The 24,091-nt window shown below is 44.1% G+C and overlaps 1 protein-coding gene across 1 annotated transcript in view; it reads right to left on the bottom strand.

Annotated features, from left to right (window-relative positions):
* LOC119465126 (sphingosine-1-phosphate phosphatase 2) overlaps positions 1 to 24,091 on the bottom strand; it is a 142,922-nt gene that overhangs the window by 47,188 nt on the left and 71,643 nt on the right. The window contains exons 2-4 of the mRNA XM_037725925.2: positions 11,428 to 11,517; positions 8,861 to 9,130; positions 6,933 to 7,049 (exon numbers count right to left, since the gene is read on the bottom strand). Of these exons, the coding sequence (XP_037581853.1) occupies positions 6,933 to 7,049; positions 8,861 to 9,130; positions 11,428 to 11,517 (477 nt within the window). The remainder of the gene's footprint in view (positions 1 to 6,932; positions 7,050 to 8,860; positions 9,131 to 11,427; positions 11,518 to 24,091) is intronic.

The raw sequence follows: 24,091 nt of genomic DNA, 5'->3' as shown, positions 1-24,091 counted from the left end.
CTGTGAGTGCCAAAGATGTTGTGCTTATGTATTTAGCAGCAGCGTTTATTATGCAAAAAGCTTCGAATAGTTTCTTATCTGCCTGCTGAGCCGTCTGAGTACATGTGCATTATCAAAACATGGGGAGCAGTTGCATTTGTGGAACCGGTCAGTCAAGTGGCCAGCTGTGGCTGGAGCACTGACAGCGGTCCAGTGCGCCCTCAGGCCCATCTGGCCTACATAGAATTTGCTGCAGGCAACTGGAATCTCGTAAACCATTGCAACCTTGCAATCCACAAAGCGGACGACATGCTTCTTTGTGCAGGTAGTTAATTTTTTGCAGCATTATTTACCAAGCCACACATTCTTGAGAGCTTTGGCAGTGGTGAAAAAACAATATGGACTTCAAACTTTTTCACAGCTTCCTTTAGGCAATGGAACAGCTTGTGTATGTATTTTTTATTTATTTAAACATACCTTCAAGGTACATACAGCACATTATAGAGGGTAGGGGAAAGAACATAATAGAATACAACATAAAAAAAAAACAGTATTTTGAAAGATGCCAAGTTAGAAGGCTATGACAAAAACACAAAAAACACGACATCAGTCGACTAAATAGAAAGCAATTTGTGGTACAAAAAGTGACTAGCTTGATGGCATTTTTACAAAAAGAGCAAAAAAACTTATAGAAGTCAAAGTAAATAACGAGTAACAGCAGTAGTTCATGTTAATTAAAGCACTTCTGAAGAGAACAGGATCATGAATGTCTACTATTGACCCAGGTAGGTTATACCATTCGACAGAGGCTTTGAGAAGAAGTGACTGTGAGCACATAACAGTGTTATAGGAGAACACATTGACTTTATGACGATCACCAAGACGAGCAGATGTGAATGGTGAGGGTGGATCATGAGAGGGCAGAGGGCTGCGTTATGATAGTAAATTTTCTGAAAAAGGAAAATTTGAGCTTCCTTCCAGTGAACAGCTAGTAATGGGATGTTGTTCAGAGATGTTTTCATTTACGTTACCCTAGCAGTATGATCGTAGATTGCTAACATAAAATGAACAGAATAATTTTGGACTGCTTCAGTTGCATCAATTATATGGAGTGATGCGGATCCCAAACTGATGAGCCGTACTCTAGTTCAGGACGAACGTAAGTGGCATACAGCAGTAATTTTCATGAGGAAGGCGCAAGAAAAAATGTTTTCCCTAAGTATCCTAGAGTGCGGTTAGCTATAGATTTTACATACTGTATTTGACATGATGTTTCCATGACAGGTTTTTAGTTAATTAGTTAGCCAAGGTAACAATAAGATGTGACAGATTGAAGAGGAAGATTATTCAACACATATGTAGGGCGAGTTGAGCTAGAATGCGAGATTTGCATATATTTACAGTTGCTGGCATAAAGTTTTATGTGCCACACGTGGCACCAGTTGAGAAGGTGGTTCCTATCAGTTTGAATGACAGTGACGTTGGCAATACTGGTTATATTGCCGCGACAACTTGGCCACATTCAAGTTGCGCGCCCTTCGTATTGGGCACTGTGCACGCTGTACTGTGGTGTTGTTCAGCAACAACAGGCAGCGATCTTTGTGGCACCCGGTTGGACTTGGCTCGCATGTGCCACGTGCACTCGAGAAGAAAGAAGAAAGACGGTTCGACGCCACTTTTAGAACGCAGTGACATTTAGTCATGGGCACAGGTTCGCCCTTAATAAATATAGTTTTGTTAACCTGTGTTCCTTAACATCGTTACAATATCATAATATACAGTTAAACCTGGATATAACGAAATTTACAAATTCCTGAAAAACTTCGTTATAAAGAGGATTTCGTTATATGCAGGTTCGGCACAAAAATTCGAAAAAGAAACGCTTACCGTATTTACTCGATTCTAACACGCCCTCACCTGTAACGCGCACCCGTTTTCCGTTTTCGTCGAAGCATTCATCCTTGGAATGTCACACCAGGTACTGTATGCGTGTACGCGTGTCGTTTCGCACAAGCGCGACGCATCGGAAACGAAGAGCAAGCATCATGATGGCGCCGTAGCGTCGTATAGTGTTATAGTAGAACCCCGCTGTTACGTTCCTGGGGGCTGCGTTTTCCCGGCTGTTATGTAGTTTTCAGCCGGTCCCGGCACAGCTCCCACAGAACCACTGGTAACCCATTGGTAACCCCGCTGTTGCATCGCAACTGTGGGACCGTTCCCGCATGATACGTTGTGAACTGCTACCCCGCACCGGCCCGAGCGGCCATTTTGACTTTTCATGTCGCTTGGCTTAGTGGCTTGACGATGGCATTGGCCGCCCAAAGTGCCGGGGACGACAACTATGACGTATTTTCGGTTTCCACCAGCAAAAGTATGGCCCTTGAGATCCGTATTTGTTATCTAAAGATGGTGTCTATGACACGTTGTTGCCCTAAAATTGGTTTTAACTCATAGATAAACCAATTAATGGGGTAATGGGGGTTCACGACTACGTATAATGTCCAAGGGCAATAACGCAGTCGCCGTGTGCCGTATGCTGTATGGGCAAGTGAAAACGTGCGAGGGGAGCCGACGACCGCGTCTAAATCTCGCGCGTGCAAGAAAGAAAAGCAGGGAGGAAGCATGCCTTCTTCTTTGTCTCATAGTTATTATAAAACAAGGTGTATGTCTGTGTGCCTCGAACGCCTTCTCCGTTGTGCTCGAGGCACCGCGAATGGGGACAGATAGTGAGTGGCGTTGTACTGTACTCTGGCATCAACTGCGTACTGCGCGGCGGCGCGCGGTTGCGCGGGCGTCTGCCAGCACGTCGGCAACATCAACCGGAAAAGGAGAGTGCCGGCTTGGAGGGCGTAAAGTCCCTAGGGACTTTAGGCAGGTTAGGCCAGCTGCAGCTAGCGGCAGGATCAGGTTTGAATGAAGGGAGGGGGAAAAGTCACGCCCGCGGTGGCAAGATCGCCAGGTCGAGGGATTCGGGCCCGCCTTGCACACGCTCGCACGCCCGCACACGTGCACTCGCTTCGCATTCCATCGCAGCGGAGAAGGTGCTTCCGGTTGCTACTTACGCAAAAATGACAAAATTAGGAGCGAAATCTCTAGGTTGTCAGCGGGGAATATTCGTTATTTCAAGGGGGTCTCTCGCTGCCACTTCGTTACGTAGAGGTCTCAAATACATGTGCTTCTATGGAGTAATGGCGGGGAATAGAAAAACTTTGTTATATCCAGGAATTCGTTATATGGAGGTTCGTTATAAGCAGGTTTAACTGTACGACACAATCAGCAGCAGAAAGGGATATTTGTGAGGAAATTTGATTGGGTAAGTCATTTAATATATCAAGAACAACAGGGGACCCAAAACAGAGCCTCGAAGAATGCTGGATTCTACTGGGACCATGTTAGACGTAGAGTCATTAACAGTGACAAATTGAACTCGAGAAAGAAGAAACGCACAAATCCAGTTGATTACTGCCGGGTCTATATTTAGTATGCCGTGATTATGCAACAGTAACAAGCGGTTCACTTTGTAAAAGGCTTTAGAGAAGTCAAGAAATATACAATCAGCAGGAAAGCTACAATCAAGATAAATATGTAAAATGTGAATAAATGATTGCAGTTGAGTCTCAGAAGAGCAGGATTTACAAAATCCATGCTGAAAGTGAGAAAAGAATTTGTTATCTGCAACAAAGTTTACGAGCTCTTCAAAAATAACATGCTCCATTATTGTGCAGGGGATTGAAGTTCAAGATATGGTTCAATTGCTAAGTGGATCATGAGCAACACCGGATTTATGGATTAGTACAACCTTTCTGATCTTCCAGCCACAAGGTCATGGGGCAGATTGGTATGACTGTGTGAAGATATAGTCTAGGATGATGGAACAATACTTATTGGTGTTTTTCAAAACTTTTGATGTGATTCCAGTTTTAGCTGATCTATCATGTTTTGTTTTCATACCAGCAGAACTAAAAATAATAGACTTCATTAGACAAAGATTTGTACAAAGCAGACTGGGCAGTTCATAACCAGGTTTCACAGATGAAAACGATTAAAATGGTCGTGCACTAATGACTGGGTCACCCGTTGGTGTAGTTATTGATATGGTTTGTGTATCGCTATGCGAAATCACTGTCCAAAAGCCTTTTGGGTTAGTTTTTAGCATGTTAGGTAGCGCAATGTCAAAAAAATGAAAATTTGGTTCATTTCAATGTAGTTAAGTAAGTAGAAGTAGGTTCTTTATAAGCAGTCCACCTGGATTGGTCTTGCAAATGCATTGCTATGTGAAAAGACATTTTTCTTGGTAGAAAGCCAATTTAGTGATCTATTATATGCTTTGTGCTTTGTTATATGAAAAAACGCATCTAGTAGGGATAAACTGATTATTTATTGAATTATTTTTCTCTTGAATATGTTCCAGTTTACCTTTGATCAACGATTGTCAACATCAGGCAAAAAGTCTTCTAAATATGATGCAAGCTTGCTGTTGATAGCAGTGAAGTTCCCTCTCCTGTAATCTCTGGTAGTCCTATAATGGTTACATGATGGTGACTGTGATAGTTGGCGAGAAATACAGAACATCATGATCGCTCAAACCTGGTGAATGGACGACAGAAGAAACAATATCAGTAGAAGATGTGAGAACTCAGTCCAAAAGTGAGGACGTGGTGCTTGTTACATGTGTAGGCAAGTTAGCAATTTGTTGCAAGTCGAAATGAATGCCTGCGTTAATGAAACAGTTTGGTTCAGGTGAGAAAACATGGGAAGATGGACGTGTTCCACGACACATTATATTGGGAAAATAAGAATCCCCCATAATAATAATATGTCCTCCGTGGAATCGGACTTTCAACTGGTTTAGGTACAGACTGTCACAAAATGTCGGAACACTTGATGGGGCAGGGTAACACATTCCAATAACTATCTTTTTAAAGTTCACATTAGGACAGCACCATAGGGATTCAATGTCAGAACTTAGTGCAATAGAAAAGCAGTTAAAACACTTGTTCTTGGCGAGTAATGCACCACCGCCGGTTGTCTTAACACGGTCACACTGGTAAATATTAAACTTTTTGTTACAATGCAACAGCTCAGAGCTCGATACTTTTGAAGTTAGCCATGTTTTGGTTAGGGCCACTATATCGGCTTCACAATCATTTATTAGGATGCACAGTTCATTTTTTTTTTTAGGTAAATAATTTTGAGTATTAGTAAACAACAGGGAGAGTTCAGTTTTCTCGACTGGGTCCTTGCCCCTCATGTTTTCCTATTGGCGTATAGCCGACAGAATATGACCAGACCTCAAGGACCACGTGGTCTGAGCCACCACTATTGTGTGGCCCCATTTCGTAGACGAAGTCTCCACTGGCATTGTAGCCGTAGCACTTCCTGTTGATTAGTAGTTCGGTATTTAGTCAAAGGTCACACAGACGCCGACCAAGAACATAGAAAAGAAAAGAAAACAAGACGTTTCGGCTCCCACACGGGCACCTCGTTCACAATGAAAGCAAACGACAGGTGGGGGGGAGTCGATTATGTACGTGAGAATAGATGGTGCAAACAGACGGCATAAACGGGAGGAAGGCTGCCGTCATTGCGGTTCAGTGTGGTGTCAGTGGTCTGGATTAGTAATGACTCAAGATGAGGTTAGGTTACTTTCAGTGGCTAGCATATGCTCCATACCCCAGTCAATATCATGTCCTTTTGACACATAATGCTCGGCAAGAGTGTTAGAAGACACTGGGAGCTTACCACTGTCATTTAAAAGAAAAGTGTAAAATTACTGCATTCTACCGGTGCTAACATACAGGACAGAAACTTCAAGGTTGACAAAGAAACTCGAGAACAAGTTAAGAACTGCGCAATGATTAATGGAACGAAAAATGTTAGGGGTAACGTTAAGAGAGAGGAAGAAAGCGGTGTGGATCAGAGAGCAAACGGGGAGAGCCGATATTATAGTTGACATTAAGAGAAAAAAAATGGAGGTAGGCAGGCCATGTAATGCGTAGGATGGATAACCGATGGACCATTAGAGTTACAGAATGAATACCAAGAGAAGGGAAGCGCAGTCGAGGACGGCAGAAAGCCAGGTGGGGTGATGGAGTGGTAAATTCCTCGCTGGCGTAGTTGAGCTGTAGTCTCATTCGTCAGAAGTAGCAGCACTGTCCTCGGAAGATGACCGTTTGTCCCTGGCCGCCTCCCACAGTGCATCATAGCAGCACAAAGTCTGCGAGTGTGTCTTCAAACTACGGATGGCGCACTACGCCTACGAAATGATGTTTTGCACGGATTGCACTTCAGCAGCTTTCCTTTCTGGGCTCTTCAATACTGCATGCGTTTTTCCCAAACACCAAACTGGCGTTAAGGTGCTATGTTGCCGCTCGCTTCGGCGAAGTCAACAACTTTTGTCTTAACTGCAGCTGAAAACTGCCTCCTCATGCCACTACTCATCCTTCAATGTCCGAAAAAATTTAAATACTAAACAAATCAGACGCGACATTGATCAGAACGGAAAAGTCAGAACGGATCAGATGAAGGCATAGAGCGTCTCACTATATAGTGAGAAACTCTATGGATGCAGGGACACACAGACGACAGAATTCGAAGAAAAAATAATACGCCTGTGTAAACACAGGTTGCCAGAAGGCCACTTACATTCGGCTAAAGACCGACATATAAGACGAGGAGTGACTAAAGCTTGTTTTTTTTTCATGAAACTATCTTGACTTATATTCTGGTTTATACAGTAAGAGGCTGTACACCTGTGTTTTATTGTTTTGCACTGCTTGTTGCTCTACAACATGAATGACCAACTAGCCAAACAACATTTTAAACATAAAAAAAAGGTTTTTGTATAAATGTGCTCGACATGGCCAGGAATGAAGGCGAGCAAGTTGGTCAATTTTCGTTGAGGTGGAAATGTGCTGGGGCTCCACAGGGTCGCCAGCAGGAAGTGGACTCACCACAGCTTTGACGACAGTTCGGACAAAGACGCTCGCCCCGAGGCCCACCACTGTCCGTGCCACAATAAATGCGAGTCCCAGCAGAGAAGGATACTCGACCGTGTACAGGGCACCAGCCTAAAGGCGAGAAGACAACAGGATCCTTATTACACAGCACTGACACCGACCAAGGACAACAGAATCAGGTTAACGAGATCAAATCAACACAGAAAGATTGCTTTCTGTCTATTTCATCAGTGCTACGACTGAATTCTTTTGTGCATTGACATCAATAAATCTTCTACCACTTTCCATATGCCACAGTAATTAAATAACTACTTTGGATTGCATTGTGAAATCCTCCTATTGTCTCCTTAACAAGTTACCGAAATTTACCCCTCAGTCATCATCGGGAAAGTATCATCAACATACCATAATATCTCGAGTCATTGCCCTAAATCATTGCCCCCCCCCTTTAGGCAAAAAAATCGGTTACATCAAAACCACCGAATCATTGCCCACCCCTCGAGAAAAACATTTTCTCTGGTGTAAGCCGAGCAAGAAAAGCAAAAAAAAAGGCATTCTACTATGAAAAGAACACACACACAAAGTTGTCGAGTTGTTGAATTTTCGGAATGCTCACATTATGAAATCAGCCAAGATTTCATTCCAGTGCAATATACCTGATTAAATAAAGTAGATATGTCGAAATTGACATGTGTCTGAACTTGTTCAGAGCGATGCTTCGCATGTTTGCAACTTCCCTCGTTTTCAACTGTATGATCTCCTTGTTAGACATTTTAGGTTCTCTTTGTGCCCTGATAAGATCAGCAACACCTTTCCTCACCTAGTGACATTGACCTGTCTGGCAGTTGCTGCCAAACCACATCTTCAAATATTACCTGACCCTAGAGTTTTGTACATTATTTTTCAATTAAAAGTATCAGCCTACATTCGAGTAAACACAGTATGTCACAATGACAGTACAAGCACGCATGTCGTCTTTTTGATGTCTGCCGGTGTTCGCTGCTATCCGTCACTGGAATCCCAAAATCCTTTGCAAGAAAATACAAAGAAAGAAAAAAATTTTCACTGTGCCGCAAGGATTCGAACTAGGTGACCACCCACAGAATGGCAGTACAGGATTCCACCTTTCAGGCACTCCGCCAATGCTACAGCAGTGGAGAATGCTGATCCAGGAGAGCATGATTGCGCCAGCAGCTGCCATGATTGCTCAACACTCACTTGACATTTTATGTACTGGCTAGAGCTGGGAGGGCATTCTGTAAGTGTCCACCTAGTGGACTATCCATTTCAGCTGCTGCTGGAGTGCTGATTGGCTGGACTGGGGTATGAGCAACAAGGGGGCAGGCACCCCCAGTCCAAAAGGGCAAAACTTCGACTAACAAAATTGCAACTTACTAAAAAAATATAACCAGCATGATGCCACGCGCGCACAAGCAAACGTGAACACATCTCACTCTATGACTACGGAAGGTCGCCTTAATCCGGCAGTGGCAGTGTATGGCGCTGCCACCGGACTACAGGTGTGGTTATTGGGCACCATAAGTTGCTCCTCAAATGCCATTCACAGTTCATCATGCAACATCTCTTAATTGCCTATGTGAATTCCCTTTTCATTTTGCTATTTATCGTTGTATATAGCCACTTCTTTCTATAACACCTTCAGGCACTAAAGATAGAGTCAAACCTCAATATAAGGAACATACATATATGTTTTTGATTAATTATTCATGAAATATAATGATGCAAATGTAAAAATAGTCTCACAATTTCATCGAGTATTGAGTATGCTTATAAAGAATATAAAATTTAATAAAGATATTTTCATGCCAGATTTCATTTCATTATGACGAGGTTGAACTTCATAAAAATAAGAAAATCATAAACAAACAGTTTCTAGACAGAAGAATTGGTGTCCTACTGACCCCTTGGTTCACGGGCATGGGCGTGGCGGTGCCAAGCACCACGGGCAGCAGTGCCTCGCCGGCCCATATGCCGGCCACTGTGGCAACCACGAGGCACGTGTCACCACGCGCGGGTGTCCACCGTGGAGGCGCCGGGTACGCAAGTAGTAGCAGTGCGGCAGACAGTGGGGCACCCCATGGCCATGCCAGCATCCACGCCTCCAGGGTCACCGATACAGACACGAGCGGAAGCAGCAGTGCCCAGGCGACCACCAGGCCCACCAGCAGGTCCTGCAGCAGTGCACGCTCAGTGCTTGCTCCTTTCCGGTAGCATTCAAGTGATGACATCACCTCTTGGATCGCAGTTTCTTACAAAACTTGTAAACACCTTTTGTTGAGTAACGTAACCAACAATCAAAGAAACACCAAAGAGAAATCAGTTTAGGCTGATAACATATTGTTTCATAAGTCTCTTTTAGTTAATTTTGTGGTAAGAGGTTGAGTACCTGAAAATTAAATTAAGGCCCAAACTCGTATTTTTTTTTTTAATTTCAAGCTGCAACCCCAGCACTGGCATGTCTCGTGGATGCAATGAACTTAAAAGGGTTTTTTCGCGTTGTTTTTTCTGGTTGGAAATGCTGAATTTGCAAATCAAACGGCAATTTTAAGCCAGGATAATGATGTTTAAACAAATCACAGCACTAATCATTATTACCATGTGGACTGAACTGCCAACTTGCAGCTCCCATAGACATCAGCGCTTTAATTTTCCTTAAATATCCAAGGCCGATACACATCAAATATTGTCACATTGGCCACACAATGCACATTGATTAGCGATAGTTATGCCAAATAACAGCCAATGTTTTTACACATCCTCATTTCAAACAAGTTCAGAATTTGGTCAATGCTCGCAGAGTCAAAAATTGCATTTTTCTTTCTGTCTGCGGATAAATTCCCACCAACTACCTCAATTTCTTTTTTTGATAAAGTCAAATACAGTTGATGAAACATCTGGGCCTACACTGCCGAGATAGTGGGTGCATACCACTTTTTGACAGTACAGCCGTGCTAAACTACTGCTTCGAAAAGATGGTAAGGATAATAACCGAAGCAAATGAAATATGAAAACTGAATTATGTTTGTGTAAGCATGGTCTCCCTGACACCAACAAAGAACAAAAAGTTATTTCTGGGTGGTTTATGGCTTGGAGAAAAAAAGCAGTCCTGATCAAGAGCAAGTGGTTGTTGTATCTTTTTATTTTCCTGCACCCAATTTATGCAATATGTTTCATGCAGTTGTGGAAATAAATGTAGCCAAAGGTCAGTGCCCATGTGTGCTGCCTAACTGTCTTGTCCGTTTGCACAGTTAAGTGTTCATCATAACCCAGAACCAACTAGCCCAGCAACAAAGATGAAACCGCTCATAAGTTTGTGATGGAATGGCCATTGTGCTATGCTATCCACAATGACGTTGGCCTACAGTACTCTTCCTCCATGCTCTCACAAATAACTGAAACACAATGCCACTTAGTATATATAGCATCCTGAAGAGGGTTCAACTACAGTAGCCAACACAAAAAAGCCCACATCCCCTGGCATTTACAAACTGCTATTTTACTGGGAAATTCTAGCAAAGATGCCTTCCACCATTCATTGTTTTCAGGGTTTGCAGCAGTCTCTGTGAAAAAAAAAAAATATCGACAATTTTAAGGACACCCAAGGCCTTGACAAGGCATATTCAAGCACTAACAGAACAGTTATTTGACAGGTTGAAACCAAGATACTGCCATCAACAACGAGCAAACTTTTTTTATTGCACACAAACAAAAAAATTGTTTATGAGAAAAAGCTTAGGGATAATTGTAAATGTAATGAAAGTGGGGCGAGTCGGTAGCTATTAATTCTTATACTACAGCGCACACACAAAAAAACGAGGACAGTGCTTGTGTGTCACCTTTGACTTGTGTCCTCATTTGTTGTTTATGTGCTACACTGTAATAATGCTTGGGGAGTGCTGCCCATAACTTGGACCACCATCAACCTTCATAAAGCTCACATTTGTCTTTCATTATTCTGAGCAATTTTGTGTATCATTACCTGAATGCTTTTCTTGTTTGATAAGTACACACTTGCACCTGGTAATATCACTTATTGCTTATTAATATTTTATAGTGTGCATAAACATTTTAAAACATTTTCCTCAATGCCCTTTTCTAACGTATAAGTGCTTATACTGCTATATTTCTCAATCTGATATCACTTTAAACTTTGTTTTTATTTGTGTTTACATTGTTTTTCTGCCATCATTGCAACCTTACATTTCTGCCCCCCCACGGCCTACTTGTGTAGTACAATGTTCAGTCCCTGTAAGGGCACTGCAATAAATAAACTGAAATTAATTGGCTAGATACGAATTACACCAACCCATATAAAATAAAGTCCCTAAACTGGGCTAAAATAAAAGGTCACCCATTTTTGTCACAGTTCAAGGCCTCAATACTAGCTCATTCATATTGGCCGGCAACAAGAGGGTGCAGACCAATAAAAAAGAAAGGTGGCAGCCATTGAAGCCACGGGAGAGCTCACCAGCACAGTGTGCATGCCCAGGTAGAGGCGACTAACGCACAGCAACGTGCACCACACCACGCACACGCACAGCCCCACCTGGTAGCAGTACTGCAAGGAGAGGAGAGTTATCGAAAGAAATCACTGCTCACACATTAAACAGCAATGATCCGCAATTAAAGGCCAACTCCTCTTGGTGTGAAGGACAATGATAGCATTTGCCAAGATTGTGCATTTAGTGCCATTCAAATACAGAAACAATGTTTTTAAGTAATCCTTTTTTCTGCATACAGTAATTGAATGGAACAATTATAATGCCAATGTGGCAGACGAATTGAGTCTATCCCAGAATCTTCCTTGGTGGTTCCTTCCCTTGGAAATCTTTATATTTCAATGCTAAACACAAATGTAAAACAACATTGTTTTTATTGATATTGTTTTGTTTTCACATATTCTGTTCTTGTCTTCTGATACATAATCTGTACCACTCTGCTATGACCTATCGTTGTGGTTAGCAGTATTTGAAATAAATAAATAAATAATGAATAATTTTTTATCAATAATGCAGGATTAGACTGTGTTTTACCAAATAAATCTGATGAACAATTATTGTACAAGAAGGGCACAAACACGTAAAGTTACTTTGAAGTTGTGAAGTCACACATACATCTGCATTAGACTTGATGGCAGGGGAGAGGGCTGGCGACGACCAACCTTGTCAGTGCCAAGAACTGCCAGTTTGTAAGTGCAACTTTCTCCTTACATTTTTGTATAGTCTTACCATGTCATGATTTACAGCAAGAAAGGTTAAGTAGTTGCCTGGCTAACACAGTTACTGATACAGATAGAACTACTGTGAATGGTTAGTTCCTACAAAACAATACCGCCTTTATGTTTATGACAATGAAACAGAAGAAAAAAAAGATTAATGTACAACCAAGCTCTTTAGGCATTATAAAAAGGAAATCTGGTTTATTTATTGTTATTCGGCAGAAAAAAAAGCAAATGTTGGGACTGTCCTGCTAAACTTGGGATGGTTGGCACGCTAGCCTACACTGCAGTTTGGGAGCAAAATTCATAAAGGGAAACTGGTCGTCATTTTCTTCACTAATAACCAACCTTGTCTCGCAGAATATGTGCAGACAAAGTCTTGAAAAAATCAATACTTGTTTCTTCGCGTGCCTTAGTACCCTTTTAATTATTAGGGCACTAAAAAAGCTACACTAAATGCATTAGGCTGGCAAAGCAATATTAATAATAGCAGTCTCATTTCCATACATTCAATGGGAGAGGTCAGAAAAAAAAGCAGAATTAACAGCTTGACTGAATGTATGCCATAATTTTTTTTCACAAGGACAGTCAGAAATCAGTAACTTTTTTGATGAGTGTCAAGTTTGGCCAATCAGTTCTGCAGAATCTCGCAAGGTGGAGAGAGTATCTTGAAAAGGAAAAATTGTCATCCGCCCGAATGTAACACGAAGCTAGGAAGGAAACCCATACAGGTTTCTCAAAAAAGAATGCTTCCCAGTTGAGGAAAAAAATGTTTTTTTTTTTTTGTATGAGTTTCCTTTGTAGCTTCATGCTACATTTGGGTATATAGCAATTTTTCCCTTTCAGCGTCAAGTTTACAACACCAACTTGGCAATAAGCAAAAATATCCCCATTCTGTGAACTACATCTATAGGGACATGTCAATCAGACGAAATTGATATATTTAAGACCCCACTAAAATATCACTTTTTGTGAATATCACTCTGTAAAACTCATGAAACAATGTAAAAATTTAGGTAAGCTGTTAAATGATCTATCACATATGAAAGCATTATATGATCTAACAAACAGTTTTCCCAACTGAAATGCATTTGGTGCAGAGTTACTCAACTATAAACATTGTGCATATTTTTTTATTATTCCCAGCCAAAAAAGTTCAGGCCCCAAATCAAATTCAACTTCACCTGTTCAACGTAATCTTTTATAAAAATACAGTGAATTTCATTGAAATCCGTTCAGCTGATGTCTATTGAGAGCAGTTCTGTGCTTTACATATACAGTCGAATTTTGTTATAACAATGTCTCTTAACAAAAAATTTCACTAAATTGTGAATTGAGTGAAGTTTATCTGTTTCAAAAGTAGAAAACTTCACATTTCTTGGTCTTGGTGGATATAGGCTTATCAGTAAGCATTATGAACAAAAAAATTGACCGATAATTACATCTTCAAAAGTACTGGTAGCCGTGGTAGATACCACGTCAACAGCAAGGCTCTCGCGAGGACAACGCCTACCGCTCGGTGCCGCTGTCAAGAGTATCACCAGCACTGCCCGCCAACGCTAGGCAGCCATTTCGTATGTTTGTAATGTATGCTGTAAGGTGCAGCGACTCGCGAGGTAACGATACTGTAGCCTTGAACGTCGTTCGCAACATTCGTTCACGGCGACAGCGAAAAAGAATGCTGAAACTCCACTGGAGTTGTCTAAGTATGCGTAAGCATACCCCCGAATTTTAGTTGGCCCATGTCCAAACTTATGTTGGCCCACCTAAAAATTACAACTTCACCCACCCAAAATTTCAAATTGGACAAGCACAAATTTCAAGTTTGCATACCCTCAAACTTTAGGTTGGCCCACCTACAAATTTCAAGTTGGCCCACCTACAAATTTCAAGTTGACACACCTCCAATTTTAGGTTGGCCCACCCCCAAATTTCAGCTGGCCTACCCCTATTCTATGCTTCCCCATGCATTTTCTATGGAGCGCTATATATCCCTATGGGTATTCTCTGTAATCAATTATTCTTGTTTAGATTGTTCCTTATCACTTATGAAGCTACCAAACATCGACATTTACACTATTATAATGATTAAATGCCTTTGCTTTGCAAATTAGATATTTTTGTGCAGATAGAAGGCATTACAGTTTTCGCGTAACGGGGCTGGGGTACTCGCCAAACAATGCTTACACCCGCCGGGGTTGCTTAGTGGCTATGGTATTGGGCTGCTAAGCACGAGGTCGTGGGATCGAATCCCGACCACGGCGGCCGCATTTCGGTGGAGGCGAAATGCGAAAACACCCCTGTACTTAGAGTTAGGTGCACATTAAGAACCCCGGGTGGTCCAAATTATTCCGGAGTCCCCCACTACGGTGTGCCTCATACTCAGGTCATGGTTTTGGCACGTAAAACCCCATATTTCTTATTTTTTAAAGAATGCTAACGCATTAGCACCGCGCTTTTCCTTTGCCGGCGCAACTGCACTTTCCTGCAACGTTTATAGATATCTATAAACGTTGCTTTCCTGCGCCTGGCCACTGGCACGTTCGGGAGCGTATGCGCGAGCACGAACGGTGCACATCCAGTGCAATTTCCGAACTGTGCATTTCGTTTTCCGCTCGACACCCGGCGTCTTTCGCCACTCACCGGCAACACTTGCAAGCGGAAGGACGCGCGCCAATAAGAGCATATCGTGCGATATGCTCTTATTTTGTTGCACTTGCCAGCCTACATGCATCCGAAGCACGGAGGACCACCCCATAAGAAGACGTCCTTACATTCAATAAAAACTGATGAGGAAAATAACTTGGATAAATCACGAGAAAAACTATACGCGGTGTTCAACGGGAGTGAGATCGGGAAATGAAAAAGTTCCTTGTGTCGCGGTTTTCGCTGAATCGAGGTTAAAAAAAAAGAAAAAAAAAACAGGAGTTGGCCTAAGCTTAAAGCTTCGGCACAACTCTGATAAACACAAATATGACATTAAAATTTAACTTATAGGAGAGCAGCAAGCAGATGTGCCGACTACGGTCTTTATAAAGGCGTGAATGGAAAAGCAATTGTAGCTGTTACGCGGCATCACTTGGCCAGTGCTAACATTACGTGATTAAAGAGCGCAGACACGGTCCTGTGTATACTTTTTTTCTTTTCGTGCCATGTCTGTTTTCTTGTTTTTTTTTTTTTTTTTTGAGCTTTTCAATCATATCAAATATGCACCAACTAGGCCTAGCTCTGAAAGTCCTTTCAGTGTACCCACCCTTCAAACCGCGCGTTCACCTTGTGCTTTTCACGTATCTGTGGAAACAGTGCAACTAGACACCCGGAAACAAGAAACGTTTCCTCCGGTATGCGCCAACTGGTTCGTAGCGTGAAAAACACCAGCCCTGTAGTGTGCGCGCCATACGTGCTATCATGCTCACGCATGATGCCCACGGCTATTTACTTGCTGCTTTCCTTGAATTTCATTTTGGTCACGTTATCGTCGGATCAGTGCATCGAGTCACAATCTCCATAGCCGCATATATGCTCAGACTAGCGGAACATGCTGTGGACAAGTTGAAAGGTGTCAAAAAAATGTCACAGTTTCGCCCGAAAGGCGAAGCATCAATTGCGATAGCAAATTATTAAAAAGCTATACGGAGTAGGGACAATAGTTTTATCGGCTGCATAAACTTGGACACATCTGCTTACTAACTGAATTAACAAGCACGGTGTCAGCGCGCACAAGTAAACATGAATAGATTACACTCAATGACTTCAGCGCGCACAAGTAAACATGAATAAATTACACTCAATGATTGCAGACAACCACTGTGAAAAATTGGAGGACGCTTAAGCTTTGCCTTTAAGAGTGGAACGCGACAGCGTTATCAGGCCCCATTTGCAACACATTTTTCTTTCAGCAGGCTACACTGCAACACAGAACATTGGAAAGCCAGCTTACAAAGACCAAGTTTATTTACACCGATCCCCTCAAAATCGGCTTTACTTTTAAACAAATGCATTGCTGGGAAGACGTTTTTCCAGAGTCAATAGAAGTCATCTTATATTAAAATGTGAAGGCCCTAGCACCTTTTTTTATTATTTCTTTAATTGCTTGCTATTGCCACGATGCGCGCGCGTGTGCAAAACGCATTAGGCAGGCGAAGTCCCAATTTGACCTGCCGAAGATACGAGCGCCACCTGGATATGAATTTCGCAACTAACATATCCGAGTGCGCCGCTGCTGGTATGGTAGAAATGCTGGAAAAGGAGTTTGCTTTTCGAGTATCCTCGTAACAGAATTATGTTTTCTCGTACATTAAAATTACAATCCGACGCCACCATGTCTGTAGGTAGTAGTGAAGTCGTATTTTACCATTTTTCTGACGGATTTCACTGTGAGAAATTCCAATTTTTGTTTACTACCACCTTGCGCCACGCGGAAGGCCTGCGCGGTAGGGAGTCAGGGATGATTTTCGCCGCCACGGACGCCGACGCCGGATTTTCTGCGACACGGGGCCATTTACGCTATCGCGTTAAAATGCTGGCGTAAGCAAGCGCGGCCGCAGCAGCGAGCGGTTTATCGCTTCAACGGAAACCGAGCGGCGAAAGCACAGCGCATGCAAAGGTAAGAGCCGTGTGGAGATCGCTTTCAAGAAACGGTGCGCGCGACAGCCCGCAGCGGCACGAAGTACAAGTACGCAGTTGTTGGCAGAGTAGAAGCCGCACCCCCTCCCTCCCGCGCTGCCTTCCCGCTTTCTTGTATTCGCGTGGGAGATGAGTCGCCAGTTGCCCTTGCGGCCGGTTGCCGCAGCACAGCGTCGCTCCGCCTCCCTTCCATCCCCCCGCGGCCTTTCGCACGACGGAAGTCGCGTTTGCTCTCCGCCGTGCGTTAACTCTGCGTAAAAGCGCGCGGCGACGATTTTTTTGCCCTTGGGCTTTATACGGCAGAAATCCGCTCGGAGTGTCCATATAATTGCTATCGCAATAGAAAGTGCAGTTATTCCTACTGAAGCTACTTCTGAGGCGAGCTTCCTAGTGAGGCGAAAGTAGCCATGAAGCTTAACTTATAAAATTAAATTCTGGGATTTTATGTGCCATAACCACAGTGCAATTATGAAGCACGCCGTAGTGGGGGGCTCCGGATTAATTCTGACCCCCTGGGGTTCTTTAACATGCACCTAAATCTAAGTACCCGGGAGTTTTTTGTATTTCGCCCCCATCGAAATGCGGCCGCGATTTGATTCCGCGCCGTCGGCAGTGCGACGCCAAAGCACTGGTACCAAGAACCTTTCGTGCAAAAAGCAAAGCTGTGAAAATAGAACAGGCGATAAAGTGCACCGGTGAAGAAACACGTGTAGCCTCACGGCATGCATCACTCGGCGCCACTTGCTCTTGTAGTCTGACATGGGATACGTATATTATGAATCAGTGTAAATATGTGGCATCAGCAAGGTTAAGATAGAAATATATTATGCATAGTCTGCCTCTCAAATAAGTTATTTCAGTTTAGTACGGTTAACAATGTCTCGATCGAATATACAAAAATATTTTAAATTGCCCCCAGAAGAAAGCCATTATCCACGTCTCTAAACTAGACTATACGATGCTTCCACTACCCATGCCTTGGAAATATGTAATATAATTACAGTTGAAAACATGTATGATTATCAGATTCTATCCTCTTTTTATTGTTTTAATGTCAGTTTCAGCCATTTCTTAGAAACAACATTATGTCGACACGGATACAGGGCTGTCATAAACAGACACGTGATTTTTACCCCATTCCACTTACAGACTGCAGATGATACAATGCAACTTCCCCTCAATTTTGAATAAATCTAAAAACATGTAGCAACTTAACAAAATCTTCGTTATGACATTTTGTGTAAACCTCTCTAAATCTAACCTAATAAAGTTTTGTTTTGCTAGTAATTAGTCACAATTTCGATGTTATCTTTCACGTGAATATTTTAAATGTCACTACTCTCATTTTTCATGTTTTTGCTGTGGCTATTCTTGCTATTTTTTAATTCTTGAAGATGACAGTCGTGAGCAACCCTGTCTAGAAGGTGGGAAAGGCAACGCTAGCTGCTGGGTCCAACGTCTAACGGTACGTGCTGGGCACGTTTGGGACCAGCAACTACCGTTAGACGTCGCTCCGGAAGCCGCCGTTCGCACGTTCTGGACAAGGCTGCTCACGACTGTACTCTCTTCGTACTATGATCTGCTTTGTTCTTGTTCCAGTGATTTCCTTATCTGACATGTTGTGTCTTCCTCGTAGTAGCCCCCTGTCACGCTGTGTGTACAGTTTTTAGCTCTGGCAGCCAGCCCGAACTATATGATAAATAAAGCGAATTGAACTGAATCGATCCAACTCCGAAATACTCGACAGCATCAGATTACCAGACATCGATATGGGACGACGGTGGGTGCCGGTGACAAACGCATAACGTCTTTGCCACCGCAACACGGTATGCGTTTGCCGCCAACACACGTGACACCGATGTGACATCTGCATTAATTAGCAAACACGTTCAAGTGTCACGTGGGCGACGGAGACGACGCCCCATGCAAGTGTTAAAATATTTCGTTTAGAGCATAAGTTGTATTAGAAGAAAGCTATAGAGCGTGTTCCGAAACCCCGTATGCTATTTTGTCTGCGTTATTTTTCCTACGTATAGTTCTTTTTTCCGAACATTAATCAAGAAAGCCCGCAAAGCATATAAAAAAGCTCAGTTGCCATGCGTTCGAGCACCTCAATTGCAGCGCTTTCAAATGTGCTTTAAACGGAGGATTTTGCGTGAGCATGCTGGCCGCAAAATAAGCGGTTATGAGCGCTTCGTTCTGCTTTTGGCGCCTGCTTGTCAGATGCCACCGTGGCGGCTTTCCATTTTGGCCACGAAGTTGCGGCTGTTATGGCCGGTCGCTATTTTACAACTTGCGCTTTAAAGTAGTGGCTCGCATAGTTCGTAATGCGAACAGCAGGGGACGCATTCTCGGACGATCCCTATCGGCGATACTGTCTTTCTCGCGTGATGTAGTGCTCAACCAGCCAATCAGCTCAAACTGACATCGCCGAAAGCGACCGTCCGAGAATACGTCCTAAGGAGTGAACTCAGAAACGGGCCCATCTTCACTTCATCATTAACCAGTTGCCAAATATCGAAATAGAACAATACAGGAGAATACAAAGGTCATGTACGCCATGCCATAAGAATTGTATCCGAAAGATAAACAGAATGACTTGGAAACTCGGCGCCAGGCGTACGTGCGAAATCTCCTGACTAAAAAAGAAAAAAAGCCCAGCAGCAACAGCCGGACAACGGAACGAGCGCTCACAATCGACCGACTGTTCATTGTGCGGACGGCAAAACGTATGCACCAAGGGTGAGTGGAAGAAAATACGCAAGGAAAGAAGAACATAAAAGAAGGGGGGGGACACAAGTTTGCACATTTCCGATTTTCGCGTTGCACCTCGACACGTGGAGTCAACATCAACAAAGGCTGAAGCATCATAGGGTATCCAGTGGCGCTGCCCGGATTTCTTTTTTGGTGGGGAAGGGGGTCGTGTTGCAGAACGGGATAAACAGCACGGTGACTATGCTAAAAAAAAAGGGGGGGGGGGGGGGGAACAACAAGAAAGCGGCATGGGGGGCGAGACAGGAAAGATCGAGGATTCCAGGAAACTAGATAAGCCTAGGACTGGGAGATAGGCAGCAGAGGCGAGATGTTTAGGCCCGAACGTCGAGAAAAGAAGAAAAGCCTCTAGTCGACAAGCTTCCCTAACGGGGTGTTTCCTCCGAACTTCGTAACCGAGAGCAGCATATTACAGCACACAGCCAAAGCTTTCGGGATACGGCGCCTATAATACACAGCCAACACAAGACGAACATGGGTGCAGTAAAAACTGACGATTTATTGCCAGTTAGCAAACAGGGAATCTGGTTCACAGCAAAGGTAAGAATAGGATCGAGTTGAACCAAGCAACATCGTCGCAAGTTCACGAGCTGAGCTAGGTCCTGTCGCGCAGCATGCTGGCACCATAGTACTGGCATGTGTCGACCCGACTGGCAGGTGCCCAAATGAAAGATTAGCAGAAAAAAAAAACCCAACTCAACTTAACAAAATTAATCTCTGGCCACATCAACATTCATTGGAGAGACTACACTAGTAAACCAGAGTTTAAAGGAAAGCGCGTACTGCATAGAACTGGTGATCAGACGACGGAAAGGATTGAATATACAGAGGCATTACACGCGACCCGTATTTTGTAACGTTCCATTTTATTTTATGCATCATTTTTACGCGCCAAGTGGACGATCGTAGAGACAACGACGGCTGGGTGGTGACTGAGCGAATGACGAAGACCGAAAAACAAACAGAAATGGATCTCTGCAGCCTAAATGTATCTAAATAGACACTTCAAAGGCCTACAGTTTCAGGTAGTGTAGATACAAAGCCGCCTCCGAGTAAAATCTTACCTTTCAAATATGGTGCATGCGCCACGACTACTCGCGCGGCCAGTCGCACGGCAATGTTGCGTGTATTCGCGGGCTTCTTTCACGCTCGGAAAAACAAAACACTTTTATATAGCACGTATCGAGCAACAGAAAGCTGTGTATGGAGTTTTCCACGTTGCTCTGCAATTTTCTCATTGTCACTTTTCAACTAATTATAATGCTTGGGGAGATTAATAAATAATTATGCAATTAGGCGGAATGCAAAAGATACTCGTGAGTATCTCTCCAACCGACGGCAAACAACATTGCGTTGGTTCTGTCCAGCTACGTGGCACATGCATATTATTAAAGTTACGTAAACGCCCTGCATTGAGCGCGCAAGCCATGATCGCGCTGCCAACTTCTATGCCTCGGGAGCGCAAGAAGTGCGCTGTCACATAGGGCGCCGATGGTGTTCAACGTCCACGTATCGACCTCCCGTCGGTCGCAGTGCGCCGCCAATCTGTCATGCGCCAGGGACGGCACAAGGACCCACGTACACAGCAGAGATCACGTTCTTCGTTTCAGGCAGAAGTGACAGTTGAATTACATATAATTTGGTTAAACAGCGCGATAGCAGAATAGACTTCACGGGCCGAGGGCTGACTCGCAATTTATTTCTGGACAAGATTGAAAGGTTGCTTTTTCATTGGAACAGTCCGAAAAATCATAAACAAATCGAAAGTGATGCAGCGCGAAGAATGCTTCGCAAGCTTTTTATATTGCGAAGTGCAGCTGCCATCCTTCATGGCTCTTGAAACGACAAAAAAGAAAAATGAGCGCAGCTTGCTCTAGTGGTGCAAGGCTGGACGGAGTTTGTGATCGACCAGGGTCGCTATCCCAACGACGCTGGATACTCAAACGCAGACAGACAAAGAACCTTTATTTTGGTCCTGAGAAGACGATGAGTGTCCCCCTTAGGGGACATCGTACGCACACTCTCGAAACTCGGGATCTTCAACTCGACGACGCCTCTTCTCGGCTGCAGCTTCGGCACGGCTAGCCGCCGCACGGCCGCCGACGCGCAGATACTCGCTTGGCCGCACGACGCGCTTCAAGACGCGGCCTGACGAGGTGTTGACATGTCTAGGCGAAGCGAGGCACATGTGGTTGCTAGGCGACGCGAAGTGACGTCATGGCTAGACGGAGCAGGGGCGGTATTCTGTAAGAGTCTACTTAGTGGACTGTCCATTTCGGCTGTCGCTGATAGACAGTCCACTAATACCGCCCCATGTGCGCGGTCGTAGCAGGTCGTCGCGGCGGTGCGGAGCGGCGGCGAAGCGAGGTGCAGCTGTGACAAGTGGTTGCTAGGCAACGCGCGGTGACGTCATCGCCAGGTGCAGTTTCTGGTCTACGTTATACGGGCCAACCACCGGCTTAAACAGCTCCGCTGTTAGAATTAATTTTGTAGTTTTACGTGCCATAACACATTGTCCTATTGAGCAACAATGGAGAGGAATTACAACAAATGATTGAGGACCTTCATCGAGAAAGTGCAAGAATTGGGTTGAAGATGAATATGCAGAAGACAAAGATAATGTTCAATAGCCTGGCAAGGGAACAAGAATTCAGGATCGCCCGTCAGCCTCTAGAATCTGTAAAGGAATATGTTTATCTAGGTCAATTACTCACAGGGGACCCTGATCATGAGAAAGAAATTTACAGAAGAATAAAATTGGGTTGGAGTGCATACGGCAGGCATTGCCAAATCCTGACTGGGAGCTTACCACTGTCGTTGAAAAGAAAAGTGTACAATCATTGCATTCTACCGGTGCTAACATACGGGGCAGAAACTTGGAGGTTAACAAAGAAGCTCGAGAACAAGTTAAGGACCGCACAAAGAGCAATGGAACGAAAAATCTTAGGAGTAACGTTAAGAGACAGGAAGAGAGCGGTGTGGATCAGAGAACAAACGGGGGTAGACGATATTCTAGTTGACATTAAGCGGAAGAAATGGAGCTGGGCAGGCCATGTAATACGTAGGATGGATAACCGGTGGACCATTAGGGTTACAGAATGGATACCAAGAGAAGGGAAGCGCAGTCGAGGACGGCAGAAAGTCAGGTGGGATGATGAGGTTAGGAAATTCGCAGGCGCAAGTTGGAATACGCTAGCGCAAGACAGGGGTAATTGGAGATCGCAGGGAGAGGCCTTCGTCCTGCAGTGGACATAAATATAGGCTGATGATGATGATGATGATGACGTGCCATAACCACGATGAGGCACGCCGTTGTGGAGAACTCGGGATTATTTCTGACCATCTGGTCGGTGCACGAAGTCCCCTGCATACCGCCCTCATCGACCGGTAAGAAACCTTTTGTTCGACCCGCGTATGCGTGCACGAATGAATGACAATTTGAAACGGCTCTTCGTCCGTGCCGTGTGATTACGTAGCTCCCGGAGCGGGGTGTGTGGTGGCGGCCAGGTATGCGTATTTCAAGACTGCTGCATTGTTGGCAGCTGGGGTCGCTTAACTCGCGAAGTTATCGAAGTGATTGATAGGCTAGCGGACAACTGCGTTTAAACACCTTCAAGTGCCTTTTCTTTTAAAGAGTTGTCCTATCTGCGACAGGGGAGCCTTGCAAACTGCACATTTGTGATGATTTCTGAAAAATTATGCTGCCTATATACTACGTGGTTCTCTGATTCGAAATAAACGCTGTTGCAAGTCAGCGCCCGCTCTAGCCTTTCCGTGCGCTATAACCTTCATCGGGCACAAGGAGCGGCCAAAGCGCGGTTCCAGGCAGAGTGGTCCAGCTCTCCCGACGCAGAACGAAACAAATGCGCTCGTGGGAAAGCCAGCTGCAAGGGTCTTGCATCGGTCCAGTAGCCACCGCACAGGTCGCGGCGATGTTGAATAATGTGTTGCATGGCGTCATTCGCCAGGGTCGGAGCCCGACGGAAGGGTGCATGAGCGTCGCGCACCTACACGTATATCGCGTTATTGTGTGACATTTTCAGACTTCTCATTTCTTTTAATTCTATCACCTTTTATTCCCATTGCCCAGCACAGGGTAGCCAGCCGGTACTCACACTGGCTAACTTTTTCTTTCCTTCCCTTTCTGCCCCTCTCTATAGCGCGGCTCAATTTGCTTGCAGTGTTCTGCGCGGCGCGCACTGGCGCAGTAGGTGTCAGGCCCCACCACGCGAGGGAGGGACTGAGCGTGCTCGAAAGGCAATTTTCCTCTAAACCCCTCCCCCCCCTCCCCCCCCCCCAAAAAAAACTCCTTAGATTACCCTGGATTATTGCAAAATGTGGTTGCGCAGTTGATCAATATTTATGCAACTAAATATTTTTGTTTGCATTATGCAAATAGACTAATTTTATAGTTTACATTTATTTCTAAACCCGTATTAATATTTGAAGTCACTCGACTCAAGCTCAAAAGACGTCGCAGTGAAAGTTGTGCTAACAACACAGCCAGAGCCATATT

Source organism: Dermacentor silvarum, chromosome 9 (assembly GCF_013339745.2).
Source record: "Dermacentor silvarum isolate Dsil-2018 chromosome 9, BIME_Dsil_1.4, whole genome shotgun sequence".
In the NCBI taxonomy this organism is placed as follows: Eukaryota; Metazoa; Arthropoda; class Arachnida; order Ixodida; family Ixodidae; genus Dermacentor; species Dermacentor silvarum.
This window is presented reverse-complemented; position numbering and strand designations above follow the sequence as displayed.